General features: G+C 37.8%; 2 protein-coding genes across 16 annotated transcripts in view; one reads left to right on the top strand and one right to left on the bottom strand.

Annotated features, from left to right (window-relative positions):
* Positions 1-22,343, bottom strand: part of dock7 (dedicator of cytokinesis 7) — a 144,537-nt gene that overhangs the window by 69,398 nt on the left and 52,796 nt on the right. For all 15 annotated transcript variants that reach the window (XR_010005395.1, XR_010005396.1, XR_010005394.1 and 12 more), the window contains exons 12-14: positions 21,616-21,758; positions 17,837-17,930; positions 16,887-17,049 (exon numbers count right to left, since the gene is read on the bottom strand). Coding sequence is in view for 11 of the 15 variants with exons in the window: in XM_062978244.1 (XP_062834314.1) it covers positions 16,887-17,049; positions 17,837-17,930; positions 21,616-21,758 (400 nt within the window). In the remaining 4 variants the exon portion in view is untranslated. The remainder of the gene's footprint in view (positions 1-16,886; positions 17,050-17,836; positions 17,931-21,615; positions 21,759-22,343) is intronic.
* On the top strand, positions 1,062-14,474 carry angptl3 (angiopoietin like 3). The gene is made up of 7 exons (XM_008109332.3): positions 1,062-1,691; positions 3,612-3,722; positions 5,369-5,477; positions 9,055-9,168; positions 10,474-10,569; positions 12,654-12,926; positions 13,492-14,474. The coding sequence occupies exons 1-7, from the start codon at positions 1,194-1,196 to the stop codon at positions 13,674-13,676; spliced, it is 1,386 nt and encodes a 461-aa protein (XP_008107539.1). The 5' UTR covers positions 1,062-1,193; the 3' UTR covers positions 13,677-14,474.

Here is a 22,343-nt window from a genome sequence, read left to right as displayed (position 1 = left end):
CCTGGCAGATTAAGAGGGTTCAAACCATGTGAATTTGGGTACTTCTGCAACTTTAAAATAAAATGTATATAGCCAATTTGTCCTGCTGAAAAGGTCTAATATCAAAAATTCAAAGATAACACATTTGTCTAATGAGCATATTACTATTCCTTGTTCAGGTTCACACAAAGAAAATTAATGATCCAGTGGGATTCCCCATGTAACAGGTTAGAACAGTGGTTCCCAATCTTTTTTTGACCAGGGACCACTTTGACCAGGGAACATTCTCCAACACTAGTACCAAAAGGGTTACAAATCTGTTTTTAGTCAACTTTAGATCCGGTTTGGTTAATTGGGGTGCTGATTCAGAAAATTGCACTGGATAGACCACATCAGCTCTAGTTTCCGATACAGAACATATGCCACACAGTAGTCGCCATCTGCTTACCCACAGAAAATCACATTTTATCTAGACCTGAAGTGATCTATCCAATGCAATTTTCTGAATCAGCACCCCAAATAACCCCAGGAACAGGCCTAAAAACGAAAACACCAAGGTGCCCCTGCTTCCAGGCGCCACGAGAACCGGCTCCACTCAGGGGGAGGGAGGAAGAGGAGAAGCAGCAGTCAGGAGTCTTGTTGTCACGCCTTTTGTGGATAGTCAGCCTCTCCGCTCCTGACATCCCCGTTGCCTCGGCACTATAAGAGGGTTAATAACGGTGAGACCATGGACCATATTTTAGTTCTTGGGGACCACCGTTGGTCCACGTACCACAGGTTGGGAACCACTGGGTTAGAAGGACCCACCCTGCAAGACCAAATAACCTCTCTGCAAAATAAACAGCAACAAGGAACAAAAACAATGAACACAGCAAAAGTTATTTTCAACTTAAGTTTATAATAATAACATAAATCACTGTAGTGACTGGCATGTCCAGTTTAGAATCAGAGTTTTAAAAATGTATTTCTATCAATAAGTATGGCCTATTCAACAACTATTTATTCCTGGTCATGGGTTCATCTATTTTGATAGAAGAAAAAGCCCAGAGGACACAGGTTATATCCATTTAGGTTTAATGATCAACTATGCTAACTTCACTTTTAAGAACTGACCAGAAGACTATGTTGAAAGACAAACTAAGTTCTGCTAAAACTATCACAGAGAAAGGCTAATGACTGGAGGAATATTTTGAAGACTATTACTACGGGAAAAAATGAAATCAGTCCTGATATTTCTCCTTATAATTTCTTTAGTAATTTCAACTAGAATAGATGAAGACCATGGTACTTCCTTTGAACCAGTAATTCCTGAGCCAAAGTCCAGGTTTGCCATGTTACAGGATGTGCAATTACTAGCCAATGGGCTACTCCACCTCGGGCGTGGTCTTAAAGATTTTGCTATCAAGACCAAGGGCCAAATGGATGGCATCTTCCAGAAGCTTAATATTTTTGATCGGTCGTTCTCTGAGATCTCACAACAAACCAACGAAATTAAGGAGGAAGAGGAACAACTAAGAAAAACAACAGCCAGACTACAAACTAACAATGAAGAGATAAGGAATGCATCTCTGGAGCTTAACTCCAAAATGCAAATTCTTTCACAGGAAAAGATTCAACTTCAAGACAAAGTAGAGAGGCTTGAAGAAAAATTAACAGAGTTGTTTCAGACACTGCTTGAAATTCAGGAACCTGAAGAAATTTCATCACTCAAAGTAAGTAGATATGAAATCAGTTTTGAAGAGCCAGAGTAAACTGATGTGGGTTTCTGAGTATCAGTCTTGACATTTTTGAGAACTTTTTTAAAATCATGAAAATAATGACTAGTTGTCACTGTAAAAACAAAATGATAAAGAGACACCCCTCATTGATGTTTAGACTATAACTCCAATAATCTGATATTACAGGTCCTGCTGTCTGGGACATCTTAAGAGTTGATGTCAAAAACATCTTGAGATCTTGAATGCTAAACCACATTCATTATGGATTTTCTGCATCAAATTATATCAAATTATACAAACGTTACTTTACCTTATTTTGCTATTGAGTTTTGACCTAACTGTATATTAACTGTCAGCTATATTTAATTAAATGTTTGCTATTTTTATGTAGCATGGTAACCAAATAGATTTTGAGGACAGTTGCTAACCAAAGACTCTCACATTCCAGAACTGTTATTTTATTTATTTATTTATTTACAGTATTTATATTCCGCCCTTCTCACCCCGAAGGGGACTCAGGGCGGATCACATTATAACACACATAGGGCAAACATTCAATGCCCATAAACACATCAAACAGAGACTGAGAGACACACGCAGAGGCAAGTTAACCTTCTTCTGAGGGGATGTTCGATTCTGGCCACAGGGGGGAGCAGCTGCTTCATCATCCACACTGACGACACTTCCTCATTCCAGGTCGTAAATTAGTTAATCTTGCCTCCCCACTTTATAAGTGGTACCTTATCTCCTACTTGATAGATGCAACTATCTTTCGGGTTGCTAGGTCAGCAACGAGCAGGGGCTATTTTTTATTTTTAATTGACGGGTGCTCACCCCGCCACGGGCTGGCCTCGAACTCATGACCTCATGGTAAGAGTGATTTAAGGCAGCTGCTCAACAGCTGCGCCACAGCCCGGCCCCATATCAATTAGTTTTCCTTAATGGAAAACTAATTGATATGTTTCTTCCATTTGTAGAAGACTTTATTGATTTTCCCTTGAATTGGAAGGCCTTTGCAGTTTCTTCCAACTCTATGATTCTTTTAGTTCCGCTGTCATGTTCAGTACACTATGTTCTTAGTGAACAATAAACAAAATGATTTAGTCTAGCCAATCCTACTGTAACATGCCCCTGCATCCAATAGGCAATGTAACAGCACCTGACTCTAGAATCTCTTAACAAACATGTATGAGCAAGAAAACAGAGAGAAGCAGGAAAAGAACATAAGGAAGTCAGCATGTTTAAAAACCTGACCTGTTGCTTTGCCCACCAATGTGGAAATCAAAATAAAAGTGGAAGTTGGTGTAAGAAAAAGTCACCTTAAATGTACTGTATTTTGGAAGAAGTCTTCAATGGCCTCTATGAAATTCAAAATGTTTTAAACCACTTTACTGGATGTGTTGCAGCAGAAGATTCCCAGATTAGTTTAGTATTAATGCCTTACTTTATTTTTGGGTTATTTAATATTTAAAGTTTCTTTTCTTTACTATTCTAATGTAGCACACATTCTATGTAAAATTATACTACATAGTTTGACATTAACATTTAAATCTGAAATATATACAGAAAGTCTTAGCTGACTTGATTATTTCATGCCAAATGTGCATACAGTTAGTTTTGAAACATGTTGAATTCTTCTTTTTGCACTGTTAAGAAACTGTTTTTTCTGTCCCTTATGTCAAATTTTCTCTTAAGCAGAACATCTACTTCATTCACTGAGGTATACCTAAACCCTTTTCACAGGCTACAGCCAAGTTCTTTCATGTTCACCATGTTTCTTATACTGTAATGCAAACTCTACATTGACTGTGGTATTATGTGTCATGCTGTCATGTGCTGCTCAAAGAGTTAATGGGCTGCCCAATACATTCAATGCTCTTTAGGATCCAAATCATTATTTTGTTCTCCCTTCAGAATGTGGTGGAGCAGCAGGACAACCACCTCCAAAATCTCCTCAAAATAGTTCAAAACCAACATGCTCAGCTTGCCAAACAGCAAGAACAAATACAGGACTTGAAAGAGAAGGTAAGCATGTCATTCTCTACAATGGTCATTGTAGTAATCCTTTCCAGTGTGTTTTTAAAGCGCAAAGTACAGAGAGGAAAAGCAGATGACACTTTTCTCTAGATTTCATAACTGCACTGTTTCTAAAGAAGGAGGTGGGAAGCCATGGTAGGTGAGGGGCTGCTTCATTGCATCCTTCCTTGCAAACTCCCTTGGGTCAAACCAAAACATTGAAATGAGAAATGCCCCAATTATTTCCAGTTTCTAAGATTTAGTAAATGAACTTTTTTCAAGTGTTGGGAAAAACAAGGAAAGGTACAGTGATAAACAAAAAGAAGTGAATAGATAATCACACTTAATGAAAGTGTCATTTTAAGAAGCACTTGGTGGTGAAGTTCAAGGGATGGGGGAAAAAAACATAAGTTGCACACCACTCATAGGATGCACATTTACCCTTCTGGCTCTAAAGTAATATCTAAGAAATCTGTGAACAGTATCTTCCATTAGTTTTTCTGATATTTTATATTTTTTAAAAAGCATTCCTTGTATTATAATTCAGTTTGAATATTACTTGAAAGATTTTATAGACCACAAAGCCTCCACTCAAATTACAGTTTTAGGTGTATTTCTTAGGAATTTTAAGCTACACAATTAAACATATAATTTGTAAACAGAACACAGTCAGTTTTGTGCCACATGCAATCCACAAGAGCCAATTTTGATAAATTTGGGGAGAGAGTTAAGCTTGCAGGTTTTCCTTTGTTCAGTGTGGCTTCACTAAGTGGAATGTTTACAACTGCAGGATTTGGTTTTCTAGTTAAAGAGTGTTTTGTTCCCTACTTCAAGAGGTTCAGTTAGGAGACATATTTTGCTCACTCAGCTAATAGCTTGAGTAAGTCTTATTGAGTTCTACTGCAATTAACAAAATCAGCCTACTAATATAATTCTGTAATGGAAAATGAGGACTTTTATAATATGGTAAATCATGCTCATGTGACAGAATTTATCAAACAGGATAAATGGATAAAACAGGTGGTATGATGGGGAGAATTCATTTGGTCTCAAAATGTGTATTTCTATCTTGGATTACAGATGTTAAAACTTAGTGAAGTAAAGTTTTCTGGATACATTGAAACTATGAAGGGAAAATGTTTTCCCCAATTCCTTGCTTACTCCCACAACTAAAACAAATAGATTGGAGATTGAAATATACAATATATTACATATTTTATTATGAACTGACTTCCTTTCAATGCCTAGCTTCCAAATCTAATTGTAGGGAGGTGAGTTCTAGAGCAGTCATAACTAGTGAGGGTCAAGTCTTATATCAGTGTGCTATCACCTCCTTCCTTCCATGGTCACGCTGGAGAAGAAGGAAGGACATATTCTTCTTCCACCTTCTAATGGACACCTCTTGGGAGGAGAAATTTATTCCTGTTATCCAACACATCTTATCCTGTTCAGATTTATCCTAGCCAGAGTCTTTTCTGGAAATATTCTTACCACAGAGAAAGGTCAACACTTATAACCCTGACTATAGAGAAATATATGCACATTTATGTCCTAAGAGATTTCAATTATTGTTAGTTATTATTTTGACAAAAGCAAGTGTTTTCTCCCATCAATGAACATTTTCTGATCCAAAGAATTTGTCCCTTTCATTTCAGAGTATTAACCCTACTTTTCAAGATGGCGCACAGCTACTACTCTCTGCAAAGGAAGATGAAACAAGAAATATTAAACTTAATGCAACATCTGAAATTCAATATTATGAAGGTACCTCACCCATGAAGGAAAAAAATCTTTGTGTATACCAGTGGTTCTCCCCAGATGTTTTGGTCTTCAACTCCCAGAAATCCTAACAGCTGGCAAACTGGCTAGGATTTCTGGAAGTTGTGGGCCAAAACATCTGAGGACCCACAGGTTGAGAACCACTGGTGTAGACCATCATCTGTAAATCATCATCTATAAATCATGAAATAGCATATAATTTGCTGCATATTTACATAATCAAAAGCCATCTTAGTGAATTTTCTGTAGTTCTGCCAATGCTGAATAAGCAATTAACTATAAATGCATCTCAAACAAAATGCTGCAATGTGTTCTTTCTCCCAACAGGTCTGCACAATCTGTAGCCCTCCAGATGTTTGGGAATTCTGAGAGCTGAAGTCCAAAACACCTGGAGGGCCACATGTTATGCAAGCCTGCTGTACAGGTTTCCAACCAATAATTTTCTCTAGGGGCCCTTTCACATTAAACAGCACTACAATTCCACCTATGGAACCTATGGAACCTTGGAGACTATAGTTTAGGGAGGCACCAATTTTCTGGATGAGAATTCATAGAATCATAGAATCATAGAATCATAGAATAGTAGAGTTGGAAGAGACCTCATGGGCCATCCAGTCCAACCCCCTGCCAAGAAGCAGGAAATCGCATTCAAAGCACCCCCGACAGATGGCCATCCAGCCTCTGCTTAAAAGCCTCCAAGGAAGGAGCCTCCACCACGGCCCCGGGGAGAGAGTTCCACTGTCGAACAGCCCTCACAGTGAGGAAGTTCTTCCTGATGTTCAGGTGGAATCTCCTTTCCTGTAGTTTGAAGCCATTGTTCCGTGTCCTAGTCTGCAGGGCAGCAGAAAACAAGCTTGCTCCCTCCTCCCTATGACTTCCCTTCACGTATTTGTACATAGCTATCATGTCTCCTCTCAGCCTTCTCTTCTGCAGGCTAAACATGCCCAGCTCTTTAAGCCGCTCCTCATAGGGCTTGTTCTCCAGACCCTTAATCATTTTAGTCGCCCTCCTCTGGACGCTTTCCAGCTTGTCAACATCTCCCTTCAACTGTGGTGCCCAGAATTGGACACAGTATTCCAGGTGTGGTCTGACCAAGGCAGAATAGAGGGGGAGCAGGACTTCCCTGGATCTAGACGCTATACCCCTATTGATGCAGGCCAGAATCCCGTTGGCTTTTTTAGCTGCTGCATCACATTGTTGGCTCATGTTTAACTTGTTGTCCACGAGGACTCCAAGGTCTTTTTCGCACACACTGCTGTCAAGCCAGGCGTCCCCCATTCTGTATCTTTGATTTCCATTTTTTCTGCCGAAATGAAGTATCTTGCATTTGTCCCTGTTGAACTTCATTTTGTTAGTTTCGGCCCATCTCTCTAGTCTGTCAAGATCGTTTTGAATTCTGCTCCTGTCTTCTGGAGTGTTAGCTATCCCTCCCAGTTTTGTGTCATCTGCAAACTTGATGATCGTGCCTTCTAACCCTTCGTCTAAGTCGTTAATAAAGATGTTGAACAGAACCGGGCCCAGGACGGAGCCCTGCGGCACTCCACTTGTCACTTCTTTCCATGATGAAGATGACGCATTAGTGAGCACCCTTTGGGTTCGTTCGCTTAGCCAATTGCAGATCCACCTAACCGTAGTTTTGTCTAGCCCACATTTTACTAGTTTATTTGCCAGAAGGTCGTGGGGGACTTTGTCGAAGGCCTTACTGAAATCCAGGTACGCTACATCCACAGCATTCCCTGTATCGACCCAACTCGTAACTCTATCGAAAAAAGAGATCAGATTAGTCTGGCATGACTTGTTTTTGGTAAATCCGTGTTGACTATTAGCAATGACCGCATTTGTTTCTAAGTGTTCGCAGACCACTTCCTTGATGATCTTTTCCAGAATCTTGCCTGGTATCGATGTGAGGCTGACCGGACGGTAATTGTTTGGGTCGTTCTTTTTTCCCTTCTTGAAGATAGGGACCACATTCGCCCTCCTCCAATCTGTTGGGACTTCTCCCGTTCTCCAAGAACTCTCGAAGATAATTGCCAGTGGTTCTGAAATAACGTCCGCTAATTCCTTCAATACTCTTGGATGTAGCTGATCCGGCCCTGGGGACTTGAATTCGTTTAGAGAGGCCAGGTGTTCCTGGACAACTTGTTTCCCTATTTGGGGTTGGATTTCCCCCAATCCTTCGTCCATTCCATGTTGCTGAGGTAGAAGATGGCTTTCTTTTTGTGAGAAGACCGAGGCAAAGAAGGCATTGAGCAGTTCTGCCTTTTCCCTGTCCCCTGTCGCCATCACCCCATCTTCTCCTTGCAGAGGCCCTATCGCCTCCTTTTTCTTCCTTTTTCTACCAACGTAAGCAAAAAAGCCTTTTTTGTTGTTTTTTATGTCCCTGGCAAGCCTGAGCTCATTTTGTGCTTTAGCCTTGCGAACCTTTTCCCTACAGGTGTTGGCTATACGTTTGAATTCTTCTTTGGTGATTTCTCCCCTTTTCCACTTCTTGTGCATGTCACTTTTGAGCTTTAGCTCAGTTAGAAGTTCTTTGGACATCCATTCTGGCTTCTTTGCACTTGTCTTATTTTTCTTCTTTGTTGGCACTGTTTGCATTTGCGCCTTGAGTATTTCACTTTTGAAAAACTCCCATCCATCCTTAACTCCCTTGTTTTTTAATATTGGTGTCCATGGAATGCCGCTCAGTAATTCCTTCATTTTTTGGAAGTCAGCTCTCTTAAAGTCGAGAATGCGTGTTTGACTGGTCTTAGTTTCAGCATTCCTTTGTATTGCAAACTCCAGGAGCACATGGTCACTTGCCCCTAAGGATCCAACCACTTCAACTGTGTTGATCAGGTCTTCCACATTTGTTAAGATTAGATCAAGAGTTGCTGATCCTCTTGTTGCCTCTTCTACCTTCTGGACCATAAAATTGTCTGCAAGGCAAGTGAGGAATTTGTTGGACTTTGTACTCTTGGCTGAGTTTGTTTTCCAGCAGATATCGGAATAATTGAAATCGCCCATACTACATAACCATCCCTTAATTGCAAAATCCCAAGATATTTCTATGGCCATCAAACTGTAATCACAGTGCTATAATTCTGTCATATTAAAGGGCCCAAAAATTAGCATTCTGTTCTCCACCTACTTATTCTATTTGTTGCATCATTGAATTGTACCATCACTCTACATTTTGAACATTTGAGCATGCTCAGCCTTCAGACCTGTAAGTACTTGTTATCAGCACCTGCTGTTAGAACAAGTGCCATAAAATTCCTATCAAAGGATTTACTGATGGCATTCTCTCCAGAATCTCACTTCTCAAGTCCTTACCACAACACTTACAGTTAAGTGTGATTGTTAACTATCGCAAACCCAGAAAACTAAATCAGTTTTATCAGACACCTAGAAGGCAATGTTTAAACTCACATGAAAAAGAGCACAGTCTGTTTTAATAACTGTTTGACAGATATTAGATATATCTGAAAAGTGATGTATTTCTAGAAGAATATGCTGGTATTTTCCCTTCAAATTTCTTCCTTGAATCATATGGTTGCAACTTTGAAACTGTGATTTCTTTCAGGCAATGCTACTGATTGCTCTGGGATTTACAACAGAGGAGAAAGATCTAATGGCATTTATTCTATTAATCCCAGAGGATCCAAAGCATTTAACGTCTACTGTGAGATGAAAACAGGTATGTCCACCTGTGCCACAAACTATTGCCTTGTTCCATTAAATCTCATCCTAATCTTTTGGAAAGTACTGCCCATCCTAAAATGATGTTAAAACATTCTGTTGCTATGGAGTATATGCATTGCTAGCATAAATTTTCCTAACAACCATAACATACTAATGTTTATGACATTTATGGTTTTGGAAAAGATTTATAGCAATGGCAGAGGTCTGGAAGAATAATTCTTAACTGCAAAAACAAAGAGTCCTATTAGTTAAATATTAATGTGCAGCATATTTTACTATTTTGTCTCTAAGTCTATGGCACAACAACATTTTTTGCCATTGATAACATCAAAAGGCATTTACTTCAACTATTATATTCCCTTTCGTGGATTCACAACCAAAGGTTTATGTCAGATCAAATTACGAGCAAATGTTCTAACTTTTGATGTTATTTCATGAGCATTACACAAAATGAATATTTTTTAATATTCATCTAATATCTTTTTCATGAAATGGTGCATCTGCCCCATTTCTGAACATCAGAGGTAGTTTCACACAACAAATGATTCCAACAAAATAATTTCTCAACGCTCCTTCCATCTTGGAAAGCTACTCTAAGAGTTGTTTGCTTTATCAAACTGGCAATAACCAATTTCCCAGTAGAACTGACTGGTGAGCATTTCTCTGTCTTATAGTGAAGATCATAATGTTTGTTATTTTTCTATTTTCTCAACTATGCAATATGTCATCTGTTTTCTCTACACACTTCTTTTCCAAGCTTTCTACATATATATCAAGCTTTATACATATATACAGACAACACAAAATAGCAAATGGGGTTTGTTTGCTAATGGAATTGCTTTCCTCAGTGAAACTGGAAATGACAATTCACATTTCCATCCAGATATCCTCAAAAACGCACAATATTGGATTTAGACTTTTGTTACAGATGTGCCTCTTTCAGTGATGAGGAGTTTGGATGAAGAGTTGGCATGAAAGGTCACACACAGATTTCAATTCAATCAACACTTCACACAGAGAGTGTGTGTGTGTGTGTGTGGGGGGGGGGGGATAGGGAAGCCCAATTGTCCTTCTGCATCTCACAGTAAGTAGAGTTGGTATGAATAATTGCCTGTATCATGGGACCCTGGATGGCAATCAAAGATATGTCTTTTTAAAAATAAAAATAAGTGACAATTTTAAGTGGCAAAATATCAGTCCTTCACATTAAAATGTGAAGGCACTGAAAAAAAAAAGACCAACAGTACCAGCCAGTTGGTAAAATAGTCTAAGGCTCTATTTATATTTTATTTATCCACAGAAAGTTCATGGACAGTCATTCAAAACAGATCAAATGGATCACAAGATTTCAATCAAACTTGGGATGACTATATAAATGGATTTGGCAACCTTGATGGTAAATATCTTATCTCTCTTGATATTTGGTTTTCCCAGAGGCTGAAAGTAGTTATGTGGTAATACTAGCTAAATGAAGCTTGTAGAAAAAAAAATCCAAAACAAAAGCAAAACAATAAAAACAAATAAATACAAGCTAAATATAGCTTGGCATTCCAAATTCTTCTTAAGGGTTTTGTTTTAACTTTTTAACCTCCACAATACCAGTCTAAACTGGAGCAGTGAGCAAGTTCTTTTAAAACTGAAATAGACATTAATGCATTTTTTTCCACTTTGAACAACATGGGCATAAAAACAAATTAACAAACCATATGTGTTACACGTGTTTCAATTAGAATAAATAAAATGTAAAGTGATGTGATGCTGATTCCCTCAACCATGGGATGCATTCTCTATATGCCGACTATATATTCTACAGAAATAATATTACATTAATTTTAGGCAATTTACTCAGCTTTTTATTCATGTGTGCTGAATAGTTTTCCAGCTTAGTGTTTAAAAAACTAATGATAGAATTGATTAGTAATCTTCTGAGGAGGTTATTAAATTACTAATTTCAAATCTGATTATTATTTTGACTTAAGCATTATACAGCTTGTTAGTAAATTGTCTGGTTAGTCTTTCAACCTCAACATTAATTAGAAGAAGCAAAAGAATATATTTAAAACAGATCAAGACAGCAGGATTTGTTTGGCTGTATTCAGGCATTCACTGGCCTGTGAAGTGGAATCCCATCCATACATGTCTCCATGTTTTTGTCAGAACGCAAGAATTTTGCATACAAACATCTGAAACGGTCACTGTAACCAAGTTAATTTGACCATGGTTACAGAGCTCTCATGAGAAGAAACACTTATACAATGGGGTTTCTGATCATAAGGGCTTAGTAACAGTGTTTAGCCAAGCATGATTACAGAAAGTTTTTCGGGCTTAGTGGCCAAAGGTTTAGGAGAGTGTACCATGGGTGAGGATATTTGAGAGAGCCATCTTGGTTGTTACTCCCTAGTAATAGCATTTCCCCTCGCAAAAGACTAGATTGGCCCTGTCTCTGCTATCTTTCCTTCAAAGACCTTTCCGTTCATCCAGGCCTTTGACAATTTAGTGGCCACTGGGGTCTGCTGTATTTTTATCATTATGTTAATATAGTGAGCTCCTGGTATCTGATGGGGTTTGGTTCTATGATCCCACATCCATACCAAAATCAATGAGCGCTTAAGTCCTATTATATAAATGACATAGTAAAACAAGAGTACATTATATAAGGTAGCAAAATCAAGTTTGCTTTTTTGGATTTGTTTTTGAAAACTTTTAAGCAATTGATGGGTGAATCTGTGGATGCAGAAACGGTGGATACAGGAAGCCTAGTGCATTTCTAACCCCACCATGAGTGCATGGTACTTACCTCTGAATAGTACTTAGACATGAAGGCACCCTCCAGGTGTTTGGGACTTCAACTCCCAGAAACCCAAACCTGCTTGTCCAACAGTCATAAATACTGGTAGATAAAGTCCAAAACACCTGGAGGTCCACAGGTGTTGCAGTCCTGTTCTTTAGGTACAACCCAGTGCACATTTACATGGGAACAAGGTTTGCTGAAGTGATTATGGCATATATCTACATAAACATGCTTAATGTTGCACTGCACGTAGTCTACTTAATTAATACGTGCTTCAGTAAATGACACTACCATTAAGGGTGTATTTCTTTTCTCATAGATGACAGTCCATTTCCATTGCAATTAACTTTTTATATATGTCACTTGCTTCACTTATCACAAAGATTCATTCACACACTTCTATTAAGTATGCCTTGAACTCTCCCTTGCAGACTCTGATAAGCACCACAGTTCCATTCTATTTATATTTAGCTGACTTTTAAATTGTTCATTAGTGCACAATATAAAAGATATAAACCAAGAGACTGAGAGTCAGATTTGCAGGAGAAATTATCTGAAAAGTTCAACAGTTCCCAAGACTCAGGTCATCTCCTGAATTAATATAATTAGCAAATGTGATTAGTAAATCAGATGCTTTATCTTGCTTTCAATCTGTCCTAATAGCTCTACTTGCATTATTTGATTTCCAGGAGAATTTTGGCTTGGCCTACATAAGATGTATTCCATTGTAGGCCATGCAGACTACATCCTACGTATGGAGCTAGAAGACTGGAGAGCTAACAAACGATATATTGAGTACACATTAACGATGGGAGGACCAGAGACAGATTACGCTGTTCTTCTATTCAGAATTGCTGGGAATATCCCCTATGCTCTGCCTGAACAAAAAGAGCTGAAGTTCTTGACAGAAGACCATGGCAATAACACAGAGAGAAACATCAGCTGTCCAGAAAGCGAATCAGGTAGTCATTTTCTCTGTCATCCCTTTAGTAATCAGATGATGATGAAGAAGAAATAACTTATTAAAGTAAACAGTAATGTTATAAATGGCTTACGTAGAATGATCATAGCACTAAATCCAATGTAACATTGGGGACATGAGAGAAGCCTCCCAGCAGGATGGTAACACATCCAGGCATCCCCTAGGCAATATCCTTTGAAACAGCCAATTCTCTCACACCAGAAGCAACTTGCAATATGTTTGTGTCTGACACCATAAAAATGTAACATTACTGTATTTAAATACTGCAAATTGCTTGGAGCTTGTCCTCCAGACTAAAACCTTTTAGTCTGGAGGACAAGCTCCATGCAATTTGCAGTATTTAAAACTCCCAAGCAACTCATCACCTCACTCAATAAGGTACCCATGATACATCTGAGGAGATCAGAAAGCAGCACAAGAAAAAACGTGGGAAATGGTGTCTATACAGGAAAGGCACTCAAATGAGTCTATTCACTATCACCTTTGTTCATGTGATTGTATTTGATCTTAGCTGTGCTGAATAGTGTTTGTAATATTATCTTTAGGTGGTTGGTGGTACAGTGGATGTGAAGAAACTAACCTGAATGGAAAATATATCTGGCCAAACTCAAAAGGCAGACTAGAAAAGAGGAAGAGGGGATTGTACTGGAAGCCTCAAAAAGGAAGGCCATACCTTCTCAAGTCAACCAAACTGATGATCCATCCTACAGATTTTGAAAATTTTGACTAAATATCTTCATTCAGAATTGATCTGAAAACCATAAACTACTTCAACTGGAGCTGAACATAGGCTCTTTTTGGTGCTCTAAAAACTAGACTGGAAATTTCATTGTACTTTTATATATTTCTTTACGTTGTTGTCCTGTATTCCTTTATATGGTTCTCTCCCTTTCCCTGAACTGAAATATGTCTTGATACAGAGATGAAAAGAGAAATGCCATGACTTAAAAGAAGTAGAACAAGAAAAAATCTTCTCACACACACCAGGGGTAGCAAGAAGATATGAGCTACAGGACACAGTAATAGTTCATCATTCCGCCACCGTCTGAATTATGTCATGCTATCCCTTGCTACTAGTGTGCTTTTTCTCCCAAAACACAACCTACACAACCATAGTTACACCAACACAGCACATATACAAGATTTTGGCCTATGAATGAAGGTTGTACTTAGGCTCACCAGCAGCTATGAGCCACCATAACAAATTCCAGTGGGGTAGGCATGCTAATGTATTGAAGAAAAGAGAATAGAATCTTGTACCATCTTAAAGAATATTATGGCAAATTTATTATCTTTTTGTTAATCTTTAGGGTACCATGGGACTCTTCATTGTTTTTTTTATAACTAGGATAGCTCAATCCTACAAGCACCTTATAATTTAACATTAATTCAATTTATAACATCCTGTGGCAAATTAAAATAGGAACTATGTACTATGCAATGTGTACTTGTTTTTGCCTTTTTAAAAAAAACCTGCTGTGTCACCTTGTAAAGTTCACTTATTCTCATTAAAGAGAGATTTAAGTCATTCCTATATTATAATGTTAATCTGTCATTGAGATCAATGGCAATTAATAAGTAAACAAACCTGTCATTGCAAATGACATTAGCAAACTGATGACCAAATTCTAATGGCAAGATAAGGACATTTGGCTCTTTAGTAATACAAACTAATGACACACATCAATAGCTTCTATAATGATGTTTCCTCTCCAGTGCTTCCCCGCTGCTGCAAGGAGAAGCCAATTTCTGGTGTTCAAGTTCTAGAACAAGACCTTCTGTAAAGATTTTTGACTATACTGTACATATATTATCTGGTACCATTGTGCCCTTGCTAAGGATTTTAGCAGCGCTGATTTATGGCAGACTCCCCAATGGTTGGCTGACCATAATTATCCCTCTCCCCTAATCCCTAAAAAATATACATAGTTAAAAAGAATCTCTTCTTGATTTGGCATTGAGGAATATTAACATTCTCCTTGAGAGACAAGGTATTTGCCTTATACCAGAAGAGCACATTTTTAGACAAGTCTATTCACAATACTCTTAAGTATCTGACTACCAAATATGTTTTAAATCGTTTTTTCCAGAATTTGTCTATCTTGCCACTGTATACCAGAATTGGTCAATTCCATTTATAAAACCAATTCTGGAGGTAAATGCCATTCAGATGAGTTAAATATTTGTGGCGTGGTACATGACTTATGGCAATGGAGGCCACCTCATTCACAACAAAGTGGCAAGGCAAGCTTTCCTATCTATAGCTAGCATAGGCAGCCAGTATAGAAGGACCGACAAAAAAGGTCCACAAGATAGTGGCACAAATAATAACAACATTAAAAGCTCAAAAGCAAGCATCTGGGAAAAGTTAATGTTGGGAGAAAAGCCCATGGGAACTGAGCTCCATGTTTTTCTTAGAGCACCAATTCACTTCCGAGTGTATGTTTTCACTATAATCTTCCTTAGTGATATAATTGAAATAAATACAGCTAGCCCTCCACATCGTGGACTTAACTTTTAAATATGTGGTTATTCATAAGTTTGCCATTAATAATTAAATGGGAATTTGGGGGAAATTGCAGTCATTTTTCCCTTCTCTGGCCATATCAACAGCTCCCTAGAAAGTGACCCAGTCTTCTAACAAACCCCTCTGCAAGGGCCTATAAGGTCCAGGGGCCGCAGTGGTGCAGTGAGTTAAACCCTTGTGCTGGCTGAACTGCTGACCTGAAGACCTAAAGGTTGGCGGTTCGAATCCGCAAGACTGGGTGAGCTCCCATCTGTCAACCCCAGCTTCCTATGCGGGGACCTCCCACAGGATGGCAACATATCTGAGTGTCCCCTGGTCAATGTCTTTGTAGATGACCAATTCTCTCACATCAAGAGCGACTTGCAGTATATTCTCAATTCGCTTCTGACACCATTAAAAATGCCCTTTGCCAAGGTGCCTTAGCCCACATATACATATTTGCAGTTTTTGGGGAGAAGTTGCACTCCTAACCCAGCAAATATTAAGAGTCAACTTTATGCAAAAAACAGACATTAAATAGCATAGTCCCTACAGAAAACAAAAGGTGAAAGGTGCTTAAAGAATTGCTGAATGGTTTAACCACCCATCCAATCTCTTTACTAACTCTTTCACTACAGCTGTATGCACATTAACGCAGATGTTTGATTAGATATGATCAAAGGGTGTTAATGTAAATGTGAATATGACTGTAGCCATAATTATGGTTACAACCATAGAAAAGAAATTGTGGCATATTAAAAAGTATGTTCAGTATTTCAAAGAACCGTTAAAAGATAAAACAGTGATCTTAATTTTAAACAGTGGGGGTTTTTAACATGGTTGTAAAAAATCTGGAAGGAAAACTAACACAGCAAAGATTGATATAGAGTAACATTTTCATAAATAAAAATAGAAATTATATGGAGGTAAACCAGTGAACCATAGTTTAACCAGTCTTACCTTATTAGTTCATAGGATATAAAAGGTCAACATTACATTGGTAATTGCAATGGAATAGTCTTCCACTTCTTTCCTTGCTGGTCATAATAACAGCTCTGAATATTTTCCCAGGCTTCTAGAGCCAATTTTAGAAATGCAAGGAGGCTGAAATAGTGAGGAAAAATTACCCCTCCCAATTCTGTTGGACCTCACCATTTTGCCAGTTGGATCCTTCACAATCCTGGAAATATGCACTAAATTGAGAATTGGTGACTAATCACACATGTAATAAAATCTGGAAGCATAAAGCAAAGGATACCTTTACCTCTTATGGGTTCACTAAATAAGCAGTCTAAAAATCCTCTTAGAATCTCTAATATCTGAGCAATAGGCTGATGGTGGAATGGTTGGATTACCTTCAAACACGCTTTTCTGTGGCTTTGGCAATTATCATGCCTATCCACACTAAAGTTAAAATCTACTTTTTGCTCTTACCTGTATGTTGTATTTGGCACATAAACATCCTTTGCAGGAAACTCAAGGATCTCTCTGGTTGGTCGAACTCTGCTATCAGGGTAAAGTTTTACTTGTAACAGGTCTGGAGTTAAACAGTAATGTGGGTTCTCTGGAGCTGGAGAAATATCTATCTTCAACTGAGCTGTGTGGAAAAAAATTAGTAGTATGACCAAACTTGTAAACTGCCACTTATACAGTATCTTGGGTTAAAAACTATGAATAGGGGAAACTTTACCAAAAATATGTTATATTTTTCTATTAGCCACCAACAGTTAACAGCTATTACTACCTAACAATGCAATTCCTGTTGTCCTTTGGCTTTTGGCACAGAATTCTAGCATTGTTTCTGCAAACAGATATTAAGATGGTTGTCTTTTCTATTTATTAATAAATTCTACATAAATAAATTCAAATTTGTCCCATTTCAAAAAGTCAAACACTCACCGTATGTTTCAACACTGTTATTTCAGTGAAATAACTACATTATATTGTAGAACTGGGGCAGGGGGCACTTGGAGGGTTTGAATCACTTAAACTTGGATATAAAAGTGGACCACATCTTGACCACATCTTTCGAATACATTTTACTATTTATTTATTATTTATTTACTTAATTTGTATACCACTTTTCTCCTCCCCCCCCCCCCAAATGGGGACTCAAAGAGGTTTCCAACATAATTATGGCAAAATTAAATGCCTTACATACAAAGACCTAACCTAATAATAGTAACATATAATAATCGCTCAAATCATAAACAACAACAGTGACCCCATACAACACAGGCTGTAACCCTATATCCTGTTTGGACTTACGACTGATCAAGAGTGCCTCTGTCTTGTCTCAGTATCAGTCAAAGTTGTTTGTTACACCTCTGAACTAAATGCAAGTACTAGACACCATAATAGTTCCCAAACAATCAAAAAAATACCTGTAATAGGTCTCAGCCTCCGTAGAACAGAAGATGGCCTTCTCATATCTGCAAGAAACTTGTACAAGTCCTCATCACTCAGACGGTCACCCTCCTATTGTCAATTAAAAATAAAGATATACAAACATTGTCAACTGTGTTCTTAGGAGAAACCAACTCCTTTTCACATGTCTTGTCTTTCTTTATATTGTAGGTCTTCAAAGAATTTCTTGTATAATAAATAATAATTAGCAATATATTTATGATATCCTCAGTATGTAAATAATGGCCTCCTTTTTTGTCATATTCATAACAAGAGTCAGCCTTTACTTTTTAAACAGGCCACAAGTAGAATAAAGTTCCAACTTTAAAAAATCAGACTGACTTCACTCTGGAATGGAATGGTTAAAGAGCCTGTATTCGATTTTAAGTGAATAGTGTTGTATAGCTGTATTTCCTCTCTTAAACTGATCAGTTCATCTCCACTTGGTTCAGCACTTATTCCTTACTCACCAAGAGGAGCATCAAGATCATTGACTCTGCAATAGCACTGCAGAACCAAGCAGCAAAATTAAAAATACGAAGAATTTTTCTTTTTTAACATTGTAATAATGAATCCCACACTGCAGAAGACTTTACTGAGAATTCAGTGAGACTTCACTGGAGCAGTAACCTGCAGCTAGAAATCCATAGATTTGCCTATTAAAATATATCAATGTGAGAAATTTAACAACATACTGTATGCTATGCACCCTCTTACGCCGGCTTCACATACAAGAACAGGCATCATAAAATATTCCATCAGTTGATGTGGTTTTTAAAGTCCCTTCTATGTAAAATGTGTTTGGAGAAGAAAGCATATAGACAATAGATTTCTATTGAACTATTGGTTTCAACCATTGTTATATTATTTAGGCCAAACAGCTGAATATTTCAAAGGTAAGAATTACCATATATTGTTTCACTCAGCTAATAATGGAAAAACTGTTCATAGTGCTCCCTTAATTTCATTCTCTTTTAATTTTATTCACTTTAGATCGTATACATTATTCAACTGGATTTTGAATATTATTCACTTATATTTAAAATAGCTCACCAAATAATATAATAAGATTCAGTATTAAACACAGAAATAGTTTGGAAAACATTGAATAACAAGTTGAAAAAGATAATACATGTATTTCAATTTTCTGTTTAAAATATGAATGTCTTAATCTTGTCATGCCATTTATAGGTATTTTATTCACAACCACAGCGATATCCGGCAAACCCATCCCTCCTGGGATTTAGAAGAAAACTAAAAACTTGGCTCTGCACCCAGGCATTCAGCGAATAAGCTCATTGGCTGATGTAATCGGGTCGCAAATCTGTAATTGTAGCAGTATTGAATTGACTGAGGATGGTGCAACATCGCTGCCTTGCAGTGTTTTAATTTTTGTATACTTTTTATCATGTTTTAATTGTCTTGTTTTATAGTATATTTGTTGCTGGCCCTCGTGGCAGAATGTAAACCGCTCTGAGTCCCCTCGGGGAGAAGGGCGGGGTATAAATGCATGTAATAAATAAATAAATAAATAAATAAATAAATAAACTATTATCTCAAAACTCTTTTTTTAAAAAATCACATGTGGTTTCCTTTTTTAAAAAGAAGCAAGAAGCAAGGAACTGTAAAAACAAAGTTTTTAGGTTAGTAGGTCAGAGTACTGACCACCTCATTAATGTTGCCACAAAGAAACATTAATCTTGCATAATCTCTGCAAAGCCTTCATCCTTGAAAGAGCAGACTGATTAGATAGTATTTAATGGCATCCTGGAATTCCACAGCTAGGTGAGACGTCTTCTTCCTTTTATTAGCTGCTGTACACAATACAACATGGCCTCCATATCTGTGGGATCAGTTATCCACAGTTTCACTTATCCACATGCAACAAAAGGTGTTATATGAAAACAGTCTCTCTGTGCAAGTTAGAATCCCAAACCATTAAAAATCTCTACTTCATGAAGATGCGACTGCATACATCATTTTCACCATTTCCGAACCTCCTACGAAACACATGAGAAGGAGGTGGGGTCGGGAATATAGGATCTAACAGAGCCTGCAGAATTAGGATGTGTGGCCCTACTATTATCCACACAAACTTTGAATCACATAAGGTAAATATATATGCTCCTTGTTCCTTACCAAGAAAGGTGAAATTCTGGAACTTGTATAAAAATTCAAATTAAAAACATTTCCACTAATGAATGTGATTTTCCTGCTTCTTGGCAGGGGGTTGGATGGCCCATGAGGTCTCTTCCAACTCTATGATTCTATGATTCTATTCCACTATTTTTCACAATTTGTTTGAAATCTGTATTCCCCTCGGTTTCAGAAATTTCCACAAGCCTTGTTAATGCACTTCCAAGTTGATTTTTGTATTTGTAAGAACTTAAAATTTGTTTTGACATTCACCAGGAAGCACAATACTGTACACCGTTCATCACATTCACTTTGAGTTCTAGCAGAAAGATATTGAGGATGTGGTACAATACTACAGTCTAATTCTTTTCATTTAGAAGAGGACATGCCTCGACATAAATTGTTTTAAGATCTACACCTATTTCCCAATCAAGTCCAACACTTTTGGTTCTTGGAAGGCTATGGATTTATTCTTCAACATTATGCCCTAGAGATGTTTTGGAGTATTGCCAGTCCCAGCTAATAGGGACAATGGTGAAGGAGCGTGTGAGTTGACATCCAAAACATGGGAGAAGATTATTTACTAAATCAACCTTATTCAAATCAGAATCTTACTTTTCTTCTTCCAATATTATTTGTATTCTATGTTGTTTCTAAGGAGACCAAGGCAATGTACAGTTTTCTCTCCTTTCACACAAAAGTGTAATGGGTGCAAAGCTCATGTTGAAACTGACATTATCTACAACTTTACTCTCACTACTTGGATGCTCTTGTTCCCTCTAAATTTAGCTTCAATTCTCACAGTGGCTGGAGGAGAATTAGTATAGCTCAACATAGCCACTCCATTTTTAGGGTCATCTTGAAGTGTGACTGCCACAATAAGGCATTGTACTTCAATTTACCACTACATTTCATCCCATTTTACACAAATTAAACTACCGTGGGTCTTTAGTATCTGATGTGGTTTGGTTCTAGGACCCCTCTGTCAATACCAAAATCCATGGATGCTGAAGGCCTATTATATGCAATGGTACAGTAAAATGGTGTCCCTTATATAATATGGAAAAAATATTTAAATATGGATGGTTAAATCCACGGATGCTCAGGGCCAGCTCTATGTGAAGTTAAGCTAAGATAGAATTATTGGTTTATGGTTCATGGTTATGGGATGAACTCAGTTCTAACTCAACACTCTTAACCACTCAGCATACTGGCTCTCCTATGTAAGACTGTAATTTCAGAATCAATTCATCAATTGAAATTCAGTGTGAACTCATACTGGTACTCACCTTGCATGGATTATAACTGTTGGTTTTGACATTGCTTTAAACATTTATGTTTCCCCCCCAACCATAACGCAACACTATCAACCGCTCACAACCTACATTCTATGTCCTGGATATGACTGTAGAGAGAAATGCCACTTGCTGCCAAAGTATTATTAGAGTGAATAGGCAAGGCTAATCCAAGTTCATGAACAAGCCTTAAATCTTACCTAGATCTAATAGAACTTTGCGCAGTTGAGACTGATTATTTTTAATAGTAATACTTCTAGGATAAAGATGTGCATGCCACTCTAAGTAAGATGGTGTCAATGGCATAAGGATAAGGGTTGAAATACCTGTTTAAAGAAGTTTGTCACTGTGAGAGTTGCTGGTCTGAAGTTAGTCAAGTTGCAGGCTTCATCCCCACTAGTGGTCCTTTCCAAGGAACGTCTGCCAACGATGCTAGAATTCCTTCTCTCTGACCAAGATCCTTTGCGCTCTTTAACAATGAAAACAGGAAAATAAAAGGAAAATAAACTAGATCTATTTTAGAAAGACTAGTCTGAAATTATGGGAAAGGCAAGTCAGAATAGGTAGTTATGCTAAGATAATTGCTCTCCTGAGGCATTAGAAAACCATGAAGCACAGCTCAATACTTTTGCTCCTCTCACAGCAACCGTACCCCAGTGCCTTGTGCCTATTATAAAAGTCTTTATCATGAGGAGATTTATGCTTTTTTCCTGCCACAAAAAATGATGAAGTTGGCAGTTTTCAAAGGGTTTGGGGGGAAAGATGCTGAACAGCAGTTTCAGATGAGCTGTGAAGTCCACAACGATTAATTCACTCCTCTGGAAAATGCTCATCAGCCTGTAACACTCTCACAGACAGAGCAGCCTGGTTTCCAAAAGCAGAACAGATGGGTTATGAGTAAAATCCTTGAAAAATAAACCTATTTGTTATTACAGGCTTGTCCTTTTCATTTCACCCTTAATACAAAGGCTGCATGAGGGGATGAATAGGCAAAAAAGTGCTAATAAACATGCATGTTGTGCACCAAACCTGATAGAGAAACAAAATCCTGTCA

The sequence above is a fragment of the Anolis carolinensis genome, chromosome 4 (assembly GCF_035594765.1).
Source record: "Anolis carolinensis isolate JA03-04 chromosome 4, rAnoCar3.1.pri, whole genome shotgun sequence".
NCBI classification, from domain to species: Eukaryota; Metazoa; Chordata; class Lepidosauria; order Squamata; family Dactyloidae; genus Anolis; species Anolis carolinensis.
Note: the sequence above shows the minus strand (reverse complement) of the source record. Positions and strands in the feature narration are given on the sequence as shown.

What these genes read in the sequence shown, in the direction of transcription:
- angptl3 (XM_008109332.3), top strand. Translation starts at nt 1,194, where the DNA reads ATGAAATCAGTCCTGATATTTCTCCTTATAATTTCTTTAGTAATTTCA. An exon ending in TACAGGACTTGAAAGAGAAG is followed by an intron (nt 3,723 to 5,368) that starts GTAAGCATGTCA and finishes CTTTCATTTCAG; the next exon opens with AGTATTAACCCTACTTTTCA. An exon ending in CTACTGTGAGATGAAAACAG is followed by an intron (nt 9,169 to 10,473) that starts GTATGTCCACCT and finishes ATTTATCCACAG; the next exon opens with AAAGTTCATGGACAGTCATT.